A 24567-nucleotide genomic window follows, 5' to 3' on the forward strand; every position below is an offset into this window, starting at 1 on the left:
TTTTCGCTTACTGACAATTCCTCCAGCGCCGACACCGACACCGGATTTTTTGTGACACGGGGCCCTTAGCGCTATCGCTTTAACAGAAATCAATTAACACAGATTATTACATATTATACACAGGTATATATATATTCAAACTAGAAGCAGAACTATGTTGCATCAAGGTCAGCTTTAAGTTAACAATATGTCTGTTGGGAAAGAACACAGTGAAAACGGTAATAAAAATTCTGGCAGTTGCGTGCATCTTCTAAACGGAATGATTACTTTATGTTCTATTGATAACCATCACATTTATTAGCTTTCTAAATAATCAAACACCAGCTATTTCAAGTTCTTTAGCGTTCTTAATGAGGCCTATATTGTTAAGTTCGTTGAAATGGAGGTCAATATACATGGCGCATAATATTGACGCGTTCTCTTACCATAGCTTGTGCAAATTTTCTGTATAGCATACCGTTCTGTCTGTCTGAGAGTATTACCTTTCATAGTTCATTTTTATAGTCCATGTTCTAGTACTTGCTACAAAGTATAAGATAACAGCATTATAGGGGTGCATTTAGCATTTAGAGTGCCGCAACGACCATTCTACACTTACTTTGTGCAATCGCGAAACAAATGTTACGTTTCTTGCAATTCTTCGAAGAAGCTGGTTAATCTTATCTCTCCTACTCTGCAAGCAACCATCGTATATTCTCAAGCCATATAAGATGACGCTTTCCCCTTTGGATTGTTGCCTTATACCGTGCAATCACATTGGCTCCGTCTTGAAGCTTATCGATATATGACGACAGTGCTCTTAGTTATTTTTTTTTTGCACACTTCAGAAACATGCGCGTCCCACGTAAAGTAATAATTTGTGTGCAATTCAAAATATTTGAAATTTGTCTGATACTTTGACTTGATATGACACTATAGCTTACGAGCTCAATTATGACGCTGAAGGCGTTACATTTCTATATCCACTGTTTGATACTGCATTATTTTAAGAGTACTGGTGCTTGGTGCGCACAGGTGTGCTCCGCCAATCTAGTAGTGATTGAGTGCTTTTGTGGCTGCTGCCTAATGCAGTTTATTTTTTTCTTGTTGACTTGGCCCTTGCGCAGTGGTGTTCCTGGCGGTGTACCTGATACTGACCTGTACCGTTAGTGTGCCAATGCTGTATCTAGAGCTCTTCCTAGGACAGTTCTGTGGATGGTCTATACCCAGGGCCTTCGAGGGATTTCCCATGGCGAGAGGTGCTTGTTGTTTATTTTTCATTCTTTCTTCAGTGAGTGTCCTGCTTTGCCAAACGGCGTTACAGCAGACGGATTACAGAGTTGAATGAAACGCTTCTTTATCTATACAGCACACTTCCCTCTCCTGCAGCCGGTTACAATCTCTAATAGTCATCAGAAAGATGGAACTGTAGGACATACTTGTCCTTGCACGGCACGCTTTCACTTTGTATCGGTGCTCATTTCGACTAGATATGTAATTGGATTCATCAAAATAGGTTTTACGAGAAATTCGAGTGTTACGATGAATAACACAAAAGAACAACTTCAAACACACTCTTTTTCTGCGAAAAGAAAGCGATTCCCAACCCAATTCTCTTTTCACAATGGCACAGCTATCTGTGTGCTTGTACCGCTCTAAAAAAAACGCGCAGCTCTATTCTCAATTTTTTCGAGCTGATCTGTAGACTTTGCCTTCATCGGGTCCAATATAGGGCATGCGTACTCCAAAATCGGTCTAATACATGTGAGGTAGGCTGTGTTCTTTAATTTCTGGGGTGCGCATGTCATTTTCCGCTGCATAAAGTTAAGAGCCCTTGCTGCTTTACCAACAACATAATATTGGCATTCCATGAACAACCATGCGATAAAACAGTGCCAAGATATTTCCATGTTGGCTCGGTAGTAATATCATCGTATTTATGGTGTATGCTGTTTCTATTCGTTTCCTTTTTTTTGGAAACGCGCATGTAAACACACTTTTTTTGGATTCAACGTTGTTTGCCACTTCAGGCACCACCTTGTAATACGATCCAAATCGTCCTGCAAACAGACGCCGTCACCCGCGTTCCTAACATTCGCGTGGCAACTTTTCGAGCATAAACCTCAGGGCAAACGCGGACGTACAGGACGGCCGAATAGGAGGCCACCACCTGTCGTTATTCCCATTGCACTGAGAGATTGTTATATGGAAATTTTTCACGGTAGAATGTATTTAAGCAATCTATTTAGTTTAATAAAAAATAAAGAATAAATCAACTCTGCCATGACCGAGATTGAGTAGGCTCTCTAGATCGATAATGCGGATATCGGATATTTCCTAAATTTACAAATTAGTCACAACAATTGTCTCTGGTCATCGTTGAATTTTACTTACGTTCCTAAATGTCCAGATATTGTTACCGCGTATGACACTTAACACTTCACATGTGAATGTAAACTGCTAGCAAAGTTTGTCAACTTTATTGTCCTACACATATTCATGAATTTTACACTATTTGAACGTAAGGAGATGGTAATAATTTACTAAATATTCGTTTATCTTTTGCTACGCATTTCTAAACGAAATATGAATACAACGTTAATGCTGTTCTCTCCGAATCCCTATTCTAAAATAGTGGCTGCTCTGTCAAGCGACTTGTCCCATTTAATCATAACACCCTGCTCATTCTCTATTTCCCATTGTTCTATTTCATTCATAAGGACTAAAACCGACTTCTGATGTACCCCTTTCTTTAGTGCAAAGGAAACCCTACTGGTCTCAGTGTTCAATTATACCGTAGTAACGCGAAAAGCACCGTGGAACATTTTTATCAGAATTTTTGCGATCTGCATTGAGGATGTAGTCCTCCTCAAGAAACAAAGTGAACACAGTAATTAGTGAGCACGATAGCGTATATCCGCCGGCATCCGTAGGAAGCAGACAACAAAGGCGGGCCTAGCTGTAAGAAAGTAATGTGTTGCTTATCAAGCCCCGGTTACCGTAGGTGACGTTTTCTAAAACAATAAATGACTTTTAGAAAAATAGCTGGTGTCAAAATCTACCCCCCACTGACGACTCTCTCCCCGTAACAGAAACTACTCTAGAAGGCCATCCTTTTGCTGGCGCGCCAGGCGTTTTTATTGCGTAGCATACTTCGTCTAGATGCCGCGTTCATTTTCTGCTCCATTCTATTCTACGTTCCGTTTCGTGCACAAAACAAAGAAAAAACGATGATGCCATCTAGGATGTAATAAGTTATTTTCTCTGACTATATACACTTTCCCATCTCGTCCTTTCCTACCACTCCCCCCTTGGGCTAGCGCTCGCACCTGCTTTACGGTCGTGGCGCACAGTAACATTTGGGTGGCGCCTCGCGACGGAAGTCAGAGGAAGACTGACAGACGCGTGATAATGTGACAGATGCCGGGACGGAGGGTCTATCGCTTCTCCACCGGCACGGCAGCAGCGCGCGCTCAGACGCACGCGTGACGCAAGCAGTCATACCATCTGGGTAACGTGGCATCGCGTAAATACCTGAACCAAGGCGCACCAGCGGCTCCTATTCTGGAGCGAGCGATTTTACTGGCATGGAGAAAATAGAGCAAGCGATACTCCGCTGTGCAACACGTTCATGAGTTTATGGATTTCCATGATGTGGGTGGCGCGGTCAGTGGCTGTGAGCCTGGCCGAGTCCGTCGATCACAACAGGGTCTTCCATTGCTTCCAGGTGGCCAGGAGTTCCGCGCCCCGCAAGGGAGGGTTCACCGAACATGCAACGAGCATGTGGGTAAGGGTAGCGTGGGGTTGGGTGCATTGGGTACAGACAGGAGTATATGTCATTGGATGGAAGAGGGACAGGAAATAGAGGGAGGGAAGGGTGCAGATCTTAAGGCGTCCCCATAATATTGTAACCCAGCTATTACAACTAAAACAGTTTACCACCGACAGATTAGCAAAAAAAAAAAAAAAAAACGTCGGTCTTTAGCGATGGCTGGTCGTCGGAGAGCGCGCGCGCAACCACGAACTTCGTCGTTCTCGCCTTAAGGGTCCCGTGTCATCACGTGCAAACTTATTTCGCGTGATTGCTCCCCTCTCAAAAGCTACCGGCCCGGTCGCTTCAAGGGCAGCGGGCGCGCACTATGGGCATGAGTGCCAACATGAAAAGCCAAAAAAGACATACAGGAATGCACACAATGCTGAAGCGGTTTGTGAGGGTTGCTTAGCCCTCGCGTGCGTAGTACGGCTTTATGCGTACTACATGGACGACTTCAGCACGAGGACGGCGTCGGTTCGAACCAGAATCAGAGCTTTGAGGCACCACCTCGTAGCTCACATCACTGAGGCGGCGTAGAACTTCATAGGGGCCGAAATAGCGTCGTAAAAATTTCTCTGAGAGCCCACGGTGTCGGATAGGTGTCCACACCCACACGCGGTCGCCTGGTAAGTACTGGACATTCCGTCGGGTCCGGTTGTAACAGTAGGCGTCGACATTCTGCTGGGTGCGGATGCGATTCCGAGCAAGCTGGCGAGCTTCCTCGGCTTTCTCGACGAAATCTTCAGTGGTGTCATTCCTTGTGGTTCCGTGGTCTACCGGGAGCATGGCGTCTAAGGGGGTTGTAACGCGACGTCCGTAAAAAAGCTCGAATGGTGTAAACTCGGTGGTCTCCTGCACAGCGGTATTGTAAGCAAACGTGACGTATGGCAAAATTTCATCCCATGTTTTGTGTTCCACATCAATGTACATGGAGAGCATGTCGGCTAATGTTCTGTTTAGGCGCTCTGTTAAGCCATTAGTTTGGGGATGATAGGCTGTGGTCTTTCGGTGGTCGGTGTGCGTCACTGTGACGACTTGTTGCAATAACTCCGCTCTAAGCGCTGCACCGCGGTCAGTAATAAGTACAGCGGGTGCACCGTGGCGAAGCACGATGTTGTGGACGAAGAAGCTGGCGACTTCAGCAGCAGTTCCCCGCGGCACAGCTTTCGTCTCCGCATAGCGAGGTAAATAGTCAGTTGCCACGATTAACCACTCATTTTGCAAGGATGACGTTAGGAACGGCCCAAGAAGGTCCATTTCCACTTGCTGGAACGGCGCCGGAGGCGGATCCAAAGGCTGAAGGAGGCCGGCAGGCTTGACGGGTGGAACTTTACGCCTCTGACAGTCACGGCACGTTCGCACATAGCGCTGAACCGACGAAAATAGGTGTGGCCAATAGTATTTTTGCCGTATGCGTGCTAATGTCCTCGCGAAGCCTAAGGGGCCGGCACAGGGATTGCCGTGACACGCCTGTAAAACTTCCTCGCGCAATGCCGTCGGAACGACGAGAAGGAACGTTTCCTGGCTGTTCTCGAAATTTTTCTTGTACAGGACATCATTTCGCAGGCAGTACGACGTCGATTCTCGTGAAAGTGGGCGTGGGACAATAACGTCAGCTCCCTCGAGATATCGGATGACTGGAAGCAGCTCAGGGTCTGCACGTTGATAGTAAGCCATGCGCGCCACGTCGACGACACCAAGAAACGGCAAATTTAGCTCCAAGTCGGAGCATGTCAAGGGAATAGGAGAACGTGACAAGCAGTCAGCGTCGCTACGCTTATGGCCGGATCTGTAGACAACAGTAATGTCGTATTCCTGGAGGCGGAGGCTCGAACGAGCGAGGTGACCTGACGGGTCTCGTAGATTGGCAAGCCAGCAGAGCGAGTGGTGATCACTGATCGCTCGAAATGGCCGGCCGTATAAGTAGGGTCAGAACGTGCTGCTGGCCCACACGACTGCTGAGCATTCGTTTTGATATTTGACTAATTAGCTTCTGCTTTTGTCAGACTACGACTCACGTACGCAGTTACATGTTCTGCGTCATCTTGCCATTGAACTTGAATGGCCCCGAGTCCAACGTTGCTGGCGTCGGTGTGTATTTCAGTTGCCGCGGTGTCATCAAAATGCGCCAGCACTGGAGCGGATTGAAGGCGTTTACGCAATTCGGTGAAGGCCTGCTCTTCGTCTTCCGTCCACGCAAAGGGCACATCTTGTCGCGTCAGTCTCGTGAGTGGTTAAGCAATCCTTGAGAAGCCTTCAACGAAACCACGGTAGTAAGCGCAGAGGCCCAGAGGCCCAGGAACCGCTGAACAGCCTTTTTGTCTTTAGGACGAGGAAACTCGACAACGGCAGCGAGTTTTTCTGGGTCTGGTCGTACTCCTTGAGAGCTGACGACGTGGCCTAGAAACTTGAGTTCCGGGAAGCCAAAGTAACATTTTTCAGGCTTGATGGTGAGGTTGGCCTTGCTTTTTGCTGTAAGGACATCTTGTAGCCGGGCGAGATGTTCATCGAACGTGCTGGAAAACAACAACGTCGTCTAGGTACACTAGACACGTCTGGCATTTTAGTCCAACGAGTACAGTGTCTATCATTCGTTGGAACGTAGCAGGAACGGAACAAAGACCGCAAGGCAGCACTTGAATTTCGTACAGCCCATCGGGAGTCACGAAGGCGGTTTTTTCACGGTCACGCTCGTCCACTTCGATTTGCCAGTAGCCTGACTTTAGGTCTAACGAAGTAAAGAACTGAGCATGACGCAGATGGTCCAAAGCGTCATCGATCCGTGGCAGGGGATAAACGTCGCGTTTGGTGACTCCGTTAAGCCGTCTGTAGTCAGTGCAGAAGTGGAGTGTGTTGTCTTTATTTTTTACCAGTAGGACAGGCGATGCCCACGGACTTGTCGACGGTTGGATGACGTCATCATTTAGCATTTCTTGAACTTGATGCTTAATCGCCTCCCGCTCCACAGGCGACACGCGATACGGATGCTGACGTACAGGCCGCGCCGATTCCTCTGTAACGATCCGGTGTTGTGTAATGGAAGTGCGCTGGACTTTGGATTCCGTGGAAAAACAGCCGGGGAATTCTGTCAGTAAGCCCAGCAGCTGATCCTTCTGTACATCTGCTAAGTAAGCATTAATGTGGACGCTGGTATTCAGGCTGGCGTGAGTTGTTGCATCCGGTGAAGTCACTTGTAACGTGCCGATGTCGGTGCAGTCAGCAATGTCGTTCAGGAATGCCACAGCTGTACCTTGAGGGACGTGCTGATACTCGTGGCTGAAGTTTGTCAACAAAACTTGCGAGCACTTATGCTGTATTCTAGCAAGGCCCCGGGCGATGCAGATGTGTCTTTCGAGCAACAGCGGGATATTTGCCTCCGCAATACCCTCACAGCCGTCGAATGCGTCGCAGGTGACGAGGGGGTCGATGAACGCCGTTATTTCTTCGTCGTCTATGGTGACGGGAATGTTCGACGTTACTACCTCTCGTAAGGTGTTTGTCCCCGTCCGTACGTCGGCATCATTCTGTTTTCGTCGTTGTCGTCGTAGTGGAGGATCTTGCGTACGGTCATCGTCAGCGGCCTCACCTCCGGAGGTCGCTGAACTCAGTTTTCCCGACCCGCCGGGCTAGGCGAGCGGCGTCTCAGAGCGCCGCGAGTAAAGGCTTGGCTTGGTAATGGTGACGTGTAACGAACAGGAGACGACGAACGGAGCTCGTGCCATCACTGATCAACATTGCGACGATTTGCGACGAAACTCTCTATTTCCGGCGGCCGCTCACCAGGTCGTGGACGAGGTGCATTCGGCGAGAATACACGGAGCCCCACATGGCGATAAAGAGACATTCTGTAGATGTGTCTGGCTTCGCCACAATGATAACAAATGGGCTTGTAGTCTGTGGTGCGCCAGACGTCGCTCTTCCTAGTCCTTGCTTCGGCGATGTGCGGTGGGCTGCGAGGCGGCCTGAAGCTTACGTCCATTTGTTGAGTGTGGTGTACCATGCTACACGCACTTGAGGTTGGCGGACGGCGTACTGCTTCAGTGTAACTCATTTCGGCATGCGGTCTCTGCTGTGGTGCCTCGTACTGTCGACGAATATGGACAGCCTGTCGGACCTCGGCGCGCACCATTTCCGCAATGGAAAGTTGTCCCACAGGGGCAGTGGTCGTCTGCATCTTTTGCAGTTCCTCCTTGACGCCAGCCCTGATGAGTTCTCGCAAGGCGCCAACGTCGTTACCGAGGGCAACGGCAGAGAGCTGCCTTGAAATCATGGCGTCACGGTTGTTTTGCCTGGCCCGCTGTTGAAGGGCCTTTTGCATAGTAGTGGCTTCGTCATGGAACTCTGCAAGTGTCGTCGGCGGATTTCGAATGAAGCCAGCAAAGATTTCCTCTTTGACGCCGCGCATCAGATGGCGCACCTTCTTTGTTTCAGTCATAGAAGGGTCCGCACGTCTGAAAAGCGGATTCATGTCTTCTACGTACGCCGTCACTCGCTTATTCGGGCCTTAAATTCTTGCCTCCAACGCTAGCTCCGCCCTCAACTTCCTGTCCGCCCTGGCGAAGGCATTGAGGAACTGCCTACGAAATTCTTCCCATGATGTCAGTGTCGGCTCGCGGTTCTAAAACCATGTTTTCGCGGAATCCTCAAGAGCGAAGTACACGTAGTGTAGCTTACGCTCATGGTTCCAGTCGTTGAGGTTGGCAACCCGGTCAAAATGGTCAAGCCAGTCGTCGGCGTCCTCTGAAGCACTTCCGTGGAACAGATTCGGCATCCGGATGTGATTGACTACAACGTGCGACGCTGCAGGAGTGGCAGGAGGTGGTTGGTTCGTCATTCTACTTCGTTCAAGTAGCAGACCGTCCTGTGGCTGGAGTCCCTGGAGACGTCGGCTGGCATGTACGTGCACAGGGGTAAGCTCGGTTGAACTACTCGCCGGGCTTTGGTCTGGGGTATGCTCCGGAGATCTAAACATCGACCATAACCGGCACCTCCACCAGAAATGTCACGCAGCTATTACAACTAAAACAGTTTACCACCGACAGATTAGCAAAAAAACGTCTGCCTTTAGCGATGCCTGGTCCTCGGAGAGCGCGCGTGCAACCACGAACTTCCTCGTTCTCGCCCTAAGGGTCCCGTGTCATCACGTGCAAACTAATTTCGCGTCAATATTTCATGAAAATTGCAAAAGGACTGGTGGTGCGGGCATATAGCTGGCGTTTGGCGCAATATCCGCGGCTCAGCTCGCTGAAGGAGTGCGTGCGCTCACGGGAAGAGCCCGATTCCGCCACCACCCGGTTGATGAGTCCTCAGGCGCGGTGCACGCAAATCAGCTCCACATGGCGGGGCGGGTTTGTGGGACCACGCTGAGACTGCAGAAAGGATTCTCATAGACTGGTGCTGGTGCACAGCTTAGGAGTAAAGTTTTTGAGTCAGTAAGGACGTACCGGGCATTAGTGCGCATAAGGGCAAGTGTGATTGCCGCCTCTTCTGTGGATGCTGGGGCGGGTATGACAGGAAAGGGGTGGAGAGTTACGATGGGAGAGAGTATATGGTCACGGCCGCTCTATCGTAAACGACTGCAACTGCCCTGTCTTCGCCCCTGAAGGCCGCGTCCACCCATACGGCGCGAGCTTTCGAACCGTAGTATTTGAGGAGAGCTTTTGCATGTGCTATGCAGCGGGCCGAGTGATAGGTCACGTGTGTGTTCTTCAGGAGGGGTTTTACTAGGAGCTTTGTGTGTATGGGGCGGGTGACTAGTAGTAATTTGGGGTCTGCTGCTAGTATGCGAGTTCGGAGAGTATCAATTATGTAACGTTCTGTGAAGGATTAACTTAGGTGAGCGTGTTGTGCTTGTCTGTGGGCCTCTATGAGTTCGTTTGTGGTATTGATGGAGGGCAAGCTGTAGATGTAAGAGTTTAGGTTTGGGGGGGGGGGGAGGTGTAAGGCTACGCTGTAGGCTTTGCGAAGCATAAAATCCAGGGTGATGATTTATCCTTCACAAGATCGGATGCGTGAGATTCTGTAGAGGAAACGACTGAGTATGAAGGCATGTTATAGTGTTTGCCTGAAACTCTACGGATGAGATGCGAGAGCGTCTCCATCACCCGCTTGAGTTTCCGGATAGTGAAAGTGTTCTTTCTGGTCGTTGTTGTGGATGTGAAGGTCCAGGAAGCGGAGTGTGCCAACCTCTGAGATAGGGCGTCCGTCCACTGTAACGACGATGTGGACCGTAATCAGGGAACATGGTGAGGGGTGTATGAGATGTAGCTCAGACTATTCCGGAGAACAGGATAGACTTATCCTTTGTTCGTGTTCATGTGTGAGGTTTGCGATGGTTTATAATGTGTCCTCTATGGCGTCATCACTGCCGAGGGTGGTCCACAGGAGGATGTCGTTCGCATAGATGATGTGGCGAAGGTAAAGGATATGGCGAAGAGCGCGGTCTAAAGGTGGCTGTGACATTGAAGAGAAAATAGCATACCAGAGAACCTTGTCCAATTCGCTAAGGGCGCAGGGAGAGGACGCATGGGGGCCCATGTGAATTTCAACCATGCGTAGCGAGACAAAAGCTTGCATGTAGGCATACGCGCGGTCGCCTAAATTGAGGTGGGGGAGAGGCGTGATGACGCTGGCTGCTCTGGATAAGCTTCTGAAGAGGGCGTGTTAGAACGCAAGTGACCGTATCGGTGGGCATATTGTGCGAGCAAGAAAGCTCTACAACAACCTTTGTTTTATTTATCAAACGCGAGATTTGTGCTAAAAACGAGCGTGTTAGTGTGGATATTGTCACAGTGTGCGTGGTATTCTTTGCATTTCCTTGTCTCTTATAATGCGCAAGGTTGACTTCAAGGGTGTAATATCGGCTTCATAAGCAGTGATTACAAGAATACTACGCAGTATAGGACAATTCCCGAGTGGGGGGCTCCTGTTCTAATTGTTAATTAGTCAAGCGAAGCTAAGTAGTAGGATATGCCAGCAATGCTAGCGTTGCAGTATCTGTTTGTATCTCACAGAGACAACAGAACACGGTTTGCTAACTCAAGGACTTGCGCGCGTACAACGCTCCTGACCCACCATGCAATGAGCGACTCTGCCGCTCCAATAGCTACCACGAAGGCAGAGCTCGTTAGTGTGTACGAGATATTTATCTTAATGCGTATAGAATAAAGCGCAAAAGCCTAATAACATCCAAGCTGAAATTTTAAGCAATAAGTATGCGGTACTTATAATAGCTGACTTAGGTATACTAATATCATATACTATATCCGACGTACCGAGGATTCACCACCAGTTCGCACCACTTACGTTTTTTTAACTTTCTGTGCCAATTTAAAATTATTTCTACCTTTATTGCGAATAGCACGTTTGATTGTATGGCTATAAATAATAATGATCGCTACAAATAAAAATATAAATAATAATATCGCTATAAATAATAATGACACTTCATATCCACCAAACACCTCACAACACATTCTGGCAGGTTGTGAGTGCCTTTATAAGCACCATACTTATGTTGTACAGGATATAGATAAAGCAGTGCTATACCCGAAACATATACATATGGGCCATCAAGAAAATACGCTTAATGAAGATCAAATAATAAATAAGCACAATAGTGTCAATTGAAGGAAAGTCAAACAAATAAATAATGTAGAGAAATACTTTAGCTATAGCACCACAGAGAAGAATAGCATTTCAACATGGACATAAAGAATACATAATACCACGCAAGAAATACAGAGTGGAATATGAGCAAGGAATGACAACGTCATATAAATCTGAAACAATTGCAGGACGGCCGCAAGTATTAAAAAAACACCCGAATTGACCCCACGTTAACTATTGAAATGTCTTTCCCTCAGAATGAATGGTAGGGCTTGAGTGCTGTACGTGTTTCTGAATCTCGATGTTGAAAGACAAATGAGTGCGCAGAAACATGAAGCGAACCAACCGTTTACTTGTGGTCGGAATGTTACGGTGTACCGTTCTGATGATGAATGCCGTCCATTGCAGATTGCTTCTGCTTCGCGGTCATGTAGGAAAGAAATAACTGGGAGCGAGCATTGCGCAACGTGATTGAAGACAAACGAGTAGGCTCGACACGTGGTCGTCACATAAGGGCCCGCGGTAGGTTTTAGTGAACCCGGAAGAAGCCTATACAAACACGCAAAATTATCGCGCGGTTGACCGCTGGAGCCACTTTGCCTGTATTCGCGGGCTACTTTCACGCTCAGAAGAAAACTTTTATGTAGAACGTATCGAGCAACAGAAAGTTGTATCGGTGGTTTTTCACGTTGGTCTACAATTTCGTCGTTGATACTTTTCATCTAAATATAATATTTGAGAAGTTGATTTATTAATAGAGAATAATTATGTAAGTAGGCGGTAAAAATTAATCTGAGTGTCTCTAAGTGACGGCAACCAATACCTCGGTTCTATCCAGTGATGCAACATTTGATGTTTTCTTTTAATATTTTGCTCAAGTTAGGTGGCACACCCTGTATACACTGACACTGGACCTATGGAACTGGTCTCAAAATCACTTACAGGCTTTCTACTATTTCCTCGGTAGGGGTGAGTTGGTGGCCTCCAATTTATAGTGTGCTTCAATTAATGAGGCTGGTGACTGAAGAAATTAACCTTGAAAGGGCGTCGGAGGACGCGTTGATGTTATTTACAGTGTTCTTTCGATGAGATGCGGCGCAGTAATTATGCAAGCCGTAGCAACTTGCATGAACCTTGTTCACTCGTATGCAGGCTTGGGCTGGACGATGCTGAACGGCGACCTGCTACTGGTGGTGTTCCACATTCCCGTGGTAGCCTACTCGTGGATATATATGACAGCATCCTTGTCACCTGTGCTGCCCTGGAGCGTCTGTGATGAGCACGACATAGGACACAGCGGCTGTTACCAGAACCAGCATGGCAAAGTAAGTAGGTCGAATAAATTTGCTGATTTGCACGGAACAGAATACGTTCTACCGATACATCGAGGGCAACGAGAATGCATTCTCACGAGTCCCTCTTCACTACCGAAAAAAAATGTAGGCATATAAAAGGCACAATTTTTATAAAAAGTAACATTTTACACTACTGCCGCCGCTCACACGAAAAAAATTCGTGACGTAGAAAGACTTTTTCCAAGGGAAAAATGTGTCTACAGACGTGTACATTTGCGAAGGCGTCACGTTAGCTACTGGTGGTCTTTCCTTTTTTTTCATTGTTCTTTTTTTGTTGTGTGGCCGCCTCAGGCGGTAGTTTCTCTTGGAACCTAGGTAAACCCTGGCGCCGAAAAGAAAGCGGCGTGATTTGAATGCCTCAGAACTGATTGCTGAGTACTTCGCTTGAGAAGATGTGTACACGAACGTGGACACTGGTAGCGAAGCTGAACTATTTTGTAAAGAAATCTGAAGAACCGTCTTATAGAATATTATTCCGAGTCCTCCACTACATCGAGCCTTATAATTCCATAGTGCTTTGGACCAGTAACGCTGTAACATGCGCAACTTTTATCTGCGTAGTCAAACGCCAGCTGTACGCCAATGGCTGCTTTTCTACAAGAATATGTCTTAAACAAATGGCCAATTTTTATTAAGTACTGCAATTTCCTCATTTTGTTATTTGAGCAAGAAGCGGTAAACGAAAATCAGGATCAGAAAATTAATGAAGCGTTTATTTACAAATAAAAAGAGAACCAGTGACTTTCAGTATAGGGAAGTCCTGAACACAGCTTGTAGTGCATAAGTCAATGGTGTTAGGCTGCTGGGAACGAGGTCGCGGGATCGAATCCCGGCCAGGGCGGCCGCATTTCGATGGGGACGAAATGCGAAAACACCCGGTTACTTAGATTTAGGTGCACGTTAAAGAACCCCAGGTGGTCGAAATTTCCGGAGTCCCCCACTACGGCGTGCCTCATAATCAGAAAGTGGTTTTGGCACGTAAAACCCCATAATAAATAAATTACTGCATAAGTCAGTTTAAATATCCTTTAACATTTTCCCAGATTTGAAGTAATGCAAGCATGTTGACTAAATATATTGAAAGTCATCTGGCAAATTAGGCTAACGAAAGTTAAATTGAAAATACACAAACTAGAAATCTCTAAATTTGTAGTGAAGGCAGCTTTTGCGCGGCACTTGTCTGTTCACCACATAGTGCATCTGGTTAGTACATACGTTCCAATATTTCTACGGTTTTATTCGACACAATGATAACTTCACAGCTTTATTGCTTTCAGCTATCTTATCACTTGAAATGTTGCCTCATAGACGCACCTGCGAACGGGTAATAATGCTGCATAAAATTGAACAATATCCAATTCGCATTATCCTTCCTTTCGCGTTTTTGGGTTCCTGCGCAATTTCTACCCGTAGAACACACGCACATGGCTTTCTCTGTTTTAGGTGGCACCTGGATTGTTTTAGATTCTAATTTTTTCCACTCACAGTTGAATTGCGGAACAACCTGCTGAACCTATCATCTTCTGAGTTTCAGAAATTGCCTGACCATAGCATTTGTTGATGTTCTTTTATTTGTTGTTTCTATTTTCTGTACCCACTCCTCGATCATTTGAAGGCAGCGCAAACAGTATTCGTAAATAAATTTTAAAACTTCATAGCGCACCTATTCGTGTTACGATAACGAGAAAGCATTTGGGATTGTGCGCTCGGGAAACACTTCGTGCCTGGCGAGAACTATTGCTGTGTTTACTGTTTACGTCACGAGAACTAAGTGTTGGGCCAGTTTCTACTTCCATACACAATCTTGTGTATGGCAGTAGTGGCTACAGCAGTAAACGCGTGCCTCTGAACTCTCCAGACTTTTTTCTTAAACGCTACAAATTTGTCATACATTCTTACGAATTTACGAATGTTGCGTCAGGTGCTGCAAGAAAATGATGTTGGCGAAAAAGTATCGCTCGCTGGTCTCCGAACTACCAAAAGGAAGGGGTTATATGGGGACCGTGCGCAAAAAAGGGGCTTACTTCGAGCAAGTTGATACAAATACGTTCACTGAAGACGGCGAAATATGCAACAGTCGCTGAAAACACGCCGCGGTATTCCAGTGGCTACAGCTCAGCGCTGCTGAGCTCGATGTGGCGAGATCGGTCCTGGTCGCGGCAGCCGCATTCCGATGTTGGCGGAATGGAATAATGCTCGTGCACCGTGCGTCGGGTGTACGTTGAAGAAGCATAGGTTATAAAAATAAGGTTCTTAGTCCCCCACCATTCAGCGCGCCTCATAATAAGGTCAGAACTATGGCACGTCATACCTCAAAAATTATTTGCTTCATTTCAACGTCGCCGAAAAACTTAGCGGGATATAAAAATATTGTGAGTCGATCCTGAGTCTCCTCTTTACCAACTTTGCTGCTGTTGTTTGTGGGCTAGGACTAAAAGCTAAACCATCGTTAATACCGTACGCATCCCACATAAGGCATGTACTCGAAGCGATCTTTAAATAAATATCTGTACTCCCCTCCGCCGGTTTTGCGTCCGAAGGATTTTTACGAATACTAACATTCGTAGGGTGGCATGTTAATCAGCGAGGCTCAGCTGTACTGTGCTGCGACATGGCTGATCGTCAGTAATACAAGCCTGCACACCAGCAAAAGCGCCGAGTCCACACATCACGCCACCGAGCTTGGCTATTCGCCCCGATCTCGCTTGAACAAGAACGGTGCCTTCCAAAGATTGACGAACCGTGGCATTTTCAACAATCTTTAAGCACGGATAGTCCTTTCATCTGGTTCGAATAAGAGCAGCAGCTGTATGCCGTTGGCCTGTCGTCTCAGCTGTTACTATACTTGATGCACATTCATGTGACACAACGACCTATTGCGGTCGAAGGAGAAGTAGCAGAAAGGTCTGAATAAAACATTTTGGAACTTCTACGGCATATCGCTTCATCATCGATGCAGCATGGCGCACTGTCCTTCAGCTTCTGAACCTTCTCAATCGGCTCCTGAGCCCACCATCTACTCTTCAGCCTTGGTGAACGTTGTATCATGACGCAGGAATTCTCTCAATGCCCACACCGCAAGAGTGATGTTTCGCACAAGCACCCGTATGTGCATCTTCGCCGTTTCACTCGCCACCCTGACGTTCAGCACTCGTTTACCCACCTACGTTTCCTTATCTGGCTGACTCAGACTGTGGTGGTTGCTTCGTGTTCATTGCTTCAGCCGCAGAAATTTAAACGTGTCTGCAAGAACACAACGTCAAATCAGAATGCTTACTCCAGCTAACAGGCTGTTCTTGTCATGAATTTCCAAGCACCTTGAATGCGGAAACTGTAGCATACAGCACAGCCATCACTGTTGTCGCGCTCTCCAGGGGCGGAAATCATAGGACTGCATTCACTCGCCAAACAAGGAGTTGCCATCGTCCACTGCCACATTCCAAAGCCTAACCACAGGGAAAGGTTCTGCTGTGCTCAGACACATGTACCCTTTTGACATAAATCGTACCCATATAGCCAGTTTAGTACATTTCTGGGCTGACTGTACATAGAGTCTGCATTTCTATTACTTGTTTTGGTTCTTGTTACGCAAGATTCCCCACTTGCTCGCGCCAACTGAGTATTTCAGCATCTGGATGCTGAACAGGAACAGTGGAATAAAGCAGACTAACATCTTCGCATTGTTGAACTTGCGCGATTTGCTGTGGGATATTCATATCTCACTTTTCAAACTATTGCGAGTAAAAAAAGATCCTTTTTTTAGAAGCGTCCAAATACTGTTGCTTCAACTCGCAGTGAAGCAGCTTACTACCCCACTACCTAAACTGCGAAAACAGTGGTAAGATCGCAAGAGACCGCATGTAAGAGCGCAACGGGTACTGGTCCACAGCGCCTCAGGTTGTTGCAACCCTCACTTCTGGCTTATACAGTCGGTGCAAATATCAAACATCGGTTACCATCATGCTTACAAGAATAAACGCCCAGGTCATAGATGCCTAAGACAACGAGGGGTTCCGGCAGCGGAGTAACAGGCTGCGTAAGATACACTGGGGTACACACTACTTCAATTCGCAGCAGTGACTCCAAAAATTAGGTGCACAGTTTTCGGAAGGAACGGTATATATTGGTGTACTGGCTATTTCTGGAGGTAGTAATGACTTCAAAAAGGAACTACGCTGTTTGCTGGAAGCATCGCTGCGGGAACCAAGAATGAAGAGTCTAGCACAGGTTACTAACCACAATAAAATAGATTGTTGTGTATTCCTCATGCATGCGTGTGCTCAATGAATGCAGTCCATCATTTGCAACATTTGTGCCGTAAACGAACAGCCTTGTGTTGTTAACATGAGGACCACATATAAATACGCTGAAAAGAAATAGGCGTCAGTGAACGTGACAGAATCTACCGTGTCGACGACTGCTCAAAGAGGATCGCTTGGGCCAAGAACATGTACGGCTAACCTAGGGCAGCATCTACCATGAAACCGCCTGACATAAGCGGGAAAGTGCAGGACGGGTACAAGCGTCATTGACGTCCATGTTACGTACAATAAGGCTCATCTACAGGGGAAGCAGGGCGTCATGACGAGCCTATTGCTCAAATCACAACTTCAGGTGAGGGAATTTCATATCCTGGCTTGAAATGTACTATTCGACAACCGAAAAGCTTTCCCTCTGTTACGCGCATGACGTCGTGGATGACGTCAGGGCCCGTGTTTGTCTAGATGCTTTTGGAAATACTGATATTGAAATTGTGTCCATCGGCGTCGCCAAACCAGCTTCGCCGCAAAGTCGCATGTGGGGAAGCACGTATTTCCGAAAACTAAAACTCTTTACAGGGTTCTACGGCTGCAATTTTGATTCATATCACAGATTTCAGCGCTGCGACGAAGCTTATTTGATGATGCAATAGGGCAAGTACTTGAGTATCAGAATTTTCAACGGCATCTAGAAAAGCATGGGCCGCGACTTGGTTCACGACGTAGTCCGCGTAAGGGGTGAAATTATATTTGGATACTCAATAACCCATCATAAGCCAAGCATTGAAGAGGTTCACTCACTTCAAATATTAATTCAAGCAAAAGACCTAACTTTCTTCAAATTACCTTCAATTTGTTCAAATTAGATTGCTGGTACTGGCAATGGTTGAGAAAATAAAGGCAGCACCTCGGGCTAACAGTGTCAATGCTGTATGGGCCTTACGATGGCTGCTTGCCAGAAGAGAACACGCGCAGTCCAATCGAATGAGGATAGTGCCTCCTCCAAAGAGATACCAGAAAATGCTCCAGGATAAGAAACCATGCAAAACAGGACTTTATCAATACCGCACCGTACTATGTCGTGTTCTGGCAGGTCACACTTGTCTTGGGGTAGGGAAACCCGTGGGAAACACCATGATGAAGATGCGCTGTCCACCACTGGCAGCAAGTTGTAACAGAGCCCGATCGGGGCCGTCTGTGAAGTTTGACATGGAAGGCTCACCAGAATTGGCATCAACATCTTCTTAAAAAAATTTGCAATGTACCTAACGTTTTCTTTCCGTCTTACATTATTTAGACAATGTTTTTACAGTATTTCTTATAGCGCACGAATACGAAAGACAAACTATATCATCCAATCAACATAGTTGGCCTCTATTATATTTTCTTAACACGAAATCACTCTAGTAGCTCTGTTTTGAATGATTTGCTCAACCATTTTATAAGCAACACTCCATCCACTGCTTCTACATCGCAGCGCTTTACTTACCGGATTTACTGATCCCATCAAGAACAAACAAATAGACCATGATTTCAAAGAAACCAACCGAATCCAACTATTGCTTGGGAGCTTCGTTCTGAGGCTCACGTAAATGAAATTACGCAAGTTTATTCGTCCTTCTATTCGACCTAAAACATCAAGTGACATTTAATACTCCTACTCAAAAAAAGGTCATCATCATCATCATCCTCAGCCTAGCTACGCCCACTGCAGGGCAAAGGCCTCTCCCATACTTCTCCAACTACCCCGGTCATGTACTAATTGTGGCCATGTTGTCCCTGCAAACGTCTTAATGTCATCCGCCCACCTAACTTTCTGCCGCCCCCTACTACGCTTCCCTTCCTTTGGAATCCAGTCCGTAACCCTTAATGAGCATCGGTTATCTTCCCTCCTCATTACATGTCCGGCCCATGCCCATTTCTTTTTCTTGATTTCAACTAAGATGTCATTTACCCGCGTTTGTTCCCTCACCCAATCTGTTCTTTTCTTATACCTTAACGTTACACCTATCATTCTTCTTTCCATAGCTCGTTGCTTCGTCCTCAATTCAAGTAGAAGCCTTTTCGTAAGCCTCCAGGTTTCTGCCCCGTAGGTGAGTACTGGTAAGACACAGCTGTTATACACTTTCCTCTTGAGGGATAGTGGCAACCTGCTGTTCATGATTTGAGAATGCCTGCCAAACGCACCCCAGCCCATTCTTATTCTTCTGGTTATTTCAGTCTCATGATCCGGATCCGTGGTCACTACCTGCCCTAAGTAGATGTATTCCCTTACCACTTCCAGTGCCTCGCTACTTATCGTAAACTGCTGTTCTCTTCCGTGACTGTTAAACATTACTTTAGTTCTCTGTAGATTAATTTTCAGACCCACCCTTCTGCTTTGCCTCTCCAGGTCAGTGAGCATGCATTGCAATTGGTCTCCTGAGTAACTAAGCAAGGCAATATCATCGGCGAATCGCAAGTTGCTAAGGTATTCTCCATCAACTTTTATCCCCAATTCTTCCCACTCCAGGTCTCTGAATACCTCCTGTAAACATGCTGTGAATAGCATTGGAGATATCGTATCTCCCTGTCTGACGCCTTTCTTTATTGGAATTTTGTTGCTTTTTTTGTGGAGGATTACGGAGGCTGTGGAACCGCTATAGATATCTTCCAGTATCTTTAGATATGGCTCATCTACACCCTGATTCCGTAGTGCCTTCATAACTGCTGAGGTTTCGACTCAATCAAATGCTTTTTCGTTATCAATCAAGGCTATATATAAGGGTTGGTTATATTCCGCACATTTCTCTATCACCTGATTGAAAGTGTGAATATGGTCTATTGTTGAGTAGCCTTTACGGAATCCTGCCTGGTCCTTTGGTTGACAGAAGTCTAAGGTATTCCTGATTCTATTTGCGATTACCTTAGTAAATACTTTGTAGGCAACGGACAGTAAGCTGATCGGTCTGTAATTTTTCAAGTCTTTGGCGTCCCCTTTCTTATGGATTAGGATTGTGTTAGCGTTCTTCCAAGATTCCAGTACGTTCGAGGTCATGAGGCATTGTGTATATAGGGCGGCCAATCTTTCTAGGACAGTGTTCCCACCATCCTTCAACAAATCTGCTGTTACCTGATCCTCCCCAGCTGCCTTCCCCCTTTGCATAGCTCCCAAGGCGCCCTTTACCTCTTCCGGTGTTACTTGTGGGATTTCAAGTTCCTCTAGCCTATTCTCTCTCACCTTATCGTCGTGGCTGTTACTGGTACTGTATAAATCTCTATAAAACTCTTCAGCCACTTGAACTATCTCATCCATATTAGTGACGAGATTGCCGGCTTTGTCTCTTAACGCACACATCTGATTCTTGCCTATTCTAGTTTCTTCTTCACTGCTTTTAGGCTTCCTCCGTTCCTGTGAGCCTGTTCAATTCTATCCATACTATAGTTCCTTATGTCCGCTGTCTTGCGCTTGTTGATTAACTTCGAAAGTTCTGCCAGTTCTATTCTAGCTGTAGGGTTAGATGCTTTCATACTTTGGCGTTTCTTGATCAGATCTTTCGTCTCCTGCGATAGCTTACTGGTTTCCTGTTTAACGGCGTTACCACCGACTTCTATTGCGCACTCCTTAATGATGCCCATAAGATTGTCGTTCATTGCTTCAACACTATGGTCCTCTTCCTGGGTTAAAGCCGAATACCTGTTCTGTAGCTTGATCCGGAATTCCTCTAGTTTCCCTCTTACCGCTAACTCATTGATTGGCTTCTTATGTACCAGTTTCTTCCGTTCCCTCCTCAAGTCAAGGCTAATTCGAATTCTTACCATCCTATGGTCACTGCAGCGCACCTTGCCGAGCACGTCTACATCTTGTATGATGCCAGGGTTCGCGCAGAGTATGAAGTCGATTTCATTTCTAGTCTCACCATTCGGGCTCCTCCACGTCCACTTTCGGCCAACCCGCTTGCGGAAAAAGGTATTCATTATCCGCATATTATTCTGTTCTGCAAACTCTACTATTAACTCTCCTCTGCTATTCCTAGAGCCTATGCCATATTCCCCCACTGACTTGTCTCCGGCCTGCTTCTTGCCTACCCTGGCATTGAAATCGCCCATCAGTATACTGTATTTTGTTTTGACTTTACCCATCGCCGATTCCACATCTTCATAGAAGCTTTCAACTTCCTGGTCATCATGACTAGATGTAGGGGCGTAGACCTGTACAACCTTCATTTTGTACCTCTTATTAAGTTTCACAATAAGACATGCCACCCTCTCGTTGATGCTATAGAATTTCTGTATGTTACCAGCTATGTTCTTGTTAATCAGGAATCCGACTCCTAGTTCTCGTCTCTCTGCTAAGCCCCGGTAGCCCAGGACGTGCCCGCTTTTTAGCACTGTATATGCTTCTTATGGCCTCCTAACTTCACTGAGCCCTATTATATCCCATTTACTGCCCTCTAACTCCTCCAATGGCACTGCTAGGCACGCCTCACTAGATAACGTTCTAGCGTTAAACGTTGCCAGGTTCATATTCCAATGGCGGCCTGTCCGGAGCCAGGGATTCTTAGCACCCTCTGCAGCATCGCAGGTCTGACCGCCGCCGTGGTTAGTTGCTTCGCAGCTGCTGGGGACTGAGGGCCGGGGTTTGATTGTTGTGTTCATATAGGAGGTAGTGGCCAAGTACTGCACCAGGGTGGCCAATCCTGCTCTGGTGAGAGAGTGCGTTACCGGTTCTGGTCACCGGGATCAGGCCGCACTCCAGGCCTGTTTGTGCAATTTTCTCAACACACGGTTTTTTTTTGTTTTTTTTTTTGCATTTACCGGTGGAGAATTGTGCGGCACCGGGATTTGAATCACGGTCCTCTTGCACGGAAGGCGGATACTCTACCGTCCCCGCAGGAGTTAAATTAAAAATTAAATTATGGGGTTTGACGTGACAAAACCACTTTCTGATTATGAGGCACGCCGTAGTGGAGGACTCCGGAAATTTCGACCACCTGGGGTTCTTTAACGTGCATCTAAATCTAAGTACACGGGTGTTCTCGCATTTCGCCCCCATCGAAATGCGGCCGCCGTGGCCGGGATCCGATCCCGCGACCTCGTGCTCAGCAGTCTAACACCATAGCTACTGAGTAACCACGGCGGGTCCCGCAGGAGTTGTACGCCTCATTTACCCTACAGTGGTGTCCTATTTGATCAGTCAAGGTGGACCAATCTGAGCTCGGTTATACCGCACGGATGGCACCCGGCTAGAGAACCTGGTATTTATGACCTGCACATGTGTGGCCATACATAATTGCAGATATATCTTTCTTTATTTTTTCTTTTTTTAGGAGGGTTCCCGTACAGTGATAAAATAAAGGAAAAGACATTAAAAAGAAAGAAAAAGGGGGGGAAAAAGGAACATGACAGGTGATTTGAACTCGTGACCGTTAGATGTTGCCCGGAAAGATAGCTCAGTCGGTTGGTTCGTCAGGCCCCAGGTTACTTTCAAGCGCCATAGCTCCTGCTCCGAGCCTCACACGTACGTGTAAAGGGACTGATGTTGTCCGCGATAGTCGATAGTGGTTGGAAGGCATACTTTCTTGGAAAAATGGCCGTCTGAGGAGAAGAGCGAACTCGAGCGGCTTTAGAGACTAGGAAAACTGCCCTAAAATATTTAGACTTGAGGGAAAGCTTCGTTATCAAACGATAGCACGGCAATCAGCACTCGAATACGACGAGAGAAATTATTGAGAAGTGGTAAATTCCCTTGAAATAAATATGGTTTGCGAGACAAATGCTTGTAAGTATTGAACCTCTTAAAAGATGAGGGGGGGAATATGCGCTCACCGAGAGGGCATCGTCGGCACGAGACCACCACCAGGCACCTTACTGAGACGAGGAGGGCTCTGCGGCCGGAAACAAAGCCTCCCTTCTCCGCCGGCCAAGAGGGGAAAACGCGCTATCCGATCGCTCAAGGTTGCGCGGACATAGTATAACTCTAGCGTCTAGGAAAAGCTTAACCGGGTGCGGGGGCGGCACGCATAGCGTGGGAAGATAGCCGCCGGAATAACTGTCTCAAGGACTGCTGCTGACGAGGGCGAAATACCTTCGTGTAATTATAATAAGCCTAATAGGACTACTTCCGAAAGAAAAAAAATAGAAAAGAGGAAACGGCCCAGAGGGCTATACTACGAGAGCTATGACTGATAATTTCTCTCTCTCTCTCTCTCTATATATATATATATATATATATATATATATTCATCTCATCTATGGGATCGCATGCGCGCGCTGTTGCTTTGTCTCTGCGTGTAGTAGTTAAGAGAGCAAGTTTAAGGGTGGAGAAGAAGGAAGAAAAGGAAAGCAAAATTGCAGCGCCGTGGTTTTAAAGCGCACCCGGGGTAGAGAAACGGAAGGCGATATAAGCGTGTGTGGCCATGATACGCACACGACAAACTGCCTTAAAACATTTGGACTTGAGGGAAAGCTTCGTTAACAAACGATAGCTAAAAAAAGGTACCTAGAGACAAAGACTGATGTAAAATCCTTGCCATTTCATATAATACAGGTTCATACTAAACAGCCACCGGTGAACAAAATTGAACGGGGGCCCTCGAATATAGAGTGTCCGAAAGCACCGTAGTGCTTGTGGCGTTAAACCCGATGATACAGACCAATCAATAAATTCCCTTTCCTGCTATGTAACCGCGCGGCATACCGCGACCTTCTCTATTAGGGTAACCTTAATTACACATCTACACACACTCGAGCCTCCGTGTGTACACGAAAGCGGCTATCCAATATACCATTTCAGAATATATAATTTAGTTTCTTGGATGATGCAAGCAAGCACACGAATACATACGTGTATACGTATGCTGTACGTGGTCACTGGTGAACTAATCAGCGGTGCTGCGAAAAAGTAACATACACAGCGAAGTGATCGTAAAAGATATATGGAGTTCTTTTTTGCACGATGGAATTCGCGGTAGTAAGTATGTGCCGCGAATGTCATTTTCGCGCAGCATCTGTGCTCCAAGGTGAATGACAGGCTGGCCAGGCGTTACTTGTTGGACAACAACACGAGTGACAGAGCCATCGCAGTGCGCACAGCCACAAGCCGAGAGCTGGTGTACGTGCCTGCCTCCGAGTACGAAGCCATGCACAACAGCTGCATCGACGGGAACGTGTCGGCGGCAAGGGCCTTCTACGAGTACGGACGCAAAAATTAGGGTAGAAATCATCCTAGAGGATTGTGTATGTCATGCGTATAATTTTCGAAAGGTATACACCTGTAGAAGAGGCTGATGTGTGGGCGAACTTGTTTTTTCTAAAGTGCTATTCTTAAATGCTATTTTATTTTCTTTCATGCTTTTTAGCCGCATGGGTGCTATGCAACATATGTCCTCCTAACGCCTTATGCGCATTAAAGTAGACACATACTTGCAAGGGACTAACAAGACCGGCCATGGTGAACACGTGGTTCATGACACCGCGACGTCACTAGTGGGCACTATGTCTGTGGCGCTTAGGGTGACCCATACACTTCATCCGTGTAACGAGGGTGTTCAAAGTGGATTTCAGGTGCACG

The 24567-nt window shown here is 46.7% G+C and overlaps 1 protein-coding gene across 1 annotated transcript; it reads left to right on the plus strand.

The window, feature by feature from the left end:
- The first annotated feature begins 566 nt into the window (after positions 1 to 566).
- On the plus strand, positions 567 to 24567 carry LOC129387415 (uncharacterized). Its single transcript, XM_055076342.1, has 3 exons — positions 567 to 1238; positions 12554 to 12726; positions 24002 to 24567. The coding sequence occupies exons 1-3, from the start codon at positions 1157 to 1159 to the stop codon at positions 24206 to 24208; spliced, it is 462 nt and encodes a 153-aa protein (XP_054932317.1). The 5' UTR covers positions 567 to 1156; the 3' UTR covers positions 24209 to 24567.

Source organism: Dermacentor andersoni, chromosome 2 (assembly GCF_023375885.2).
Source record: "Dermacentor andersoni chromosome 2, qqDerAnde1_hic_scaffold, whole genome shotgun sequence".
NCBI classification, from domain to species: Eukaryota; Metazoa; Arthropoda; class Arachnida; order Ixodida; family Ixodidae; genus Dermacentor; species Dermacentor andersoni.

Excerpts from the sequence above, each read along its gene's own strand:
- LOC129387415 (XM_055076342.1), top strand. The coding sequence starts at position 1,157 with ATGCTGTATCTAGAGCTCTTCCTAGGACAGTTCTGTGGATGGTCTATA. Across the intron at positions 1,239-12,553 it reads GGGATTTCCCATGGCGAGAG|GCTTGGGCTGGACGATGCTG; the intron begins GTGCTTGTTGTT and ends ACTCGTATGCAG. Across the intron at positions 12,727-24,001 it reads ACCAGAACCAGCATGGCAAA|CATCTGTGCTCCAAGGTGAA; the intron begins GTAAGTAGGTCG and ends ATTTTCGCGCAG.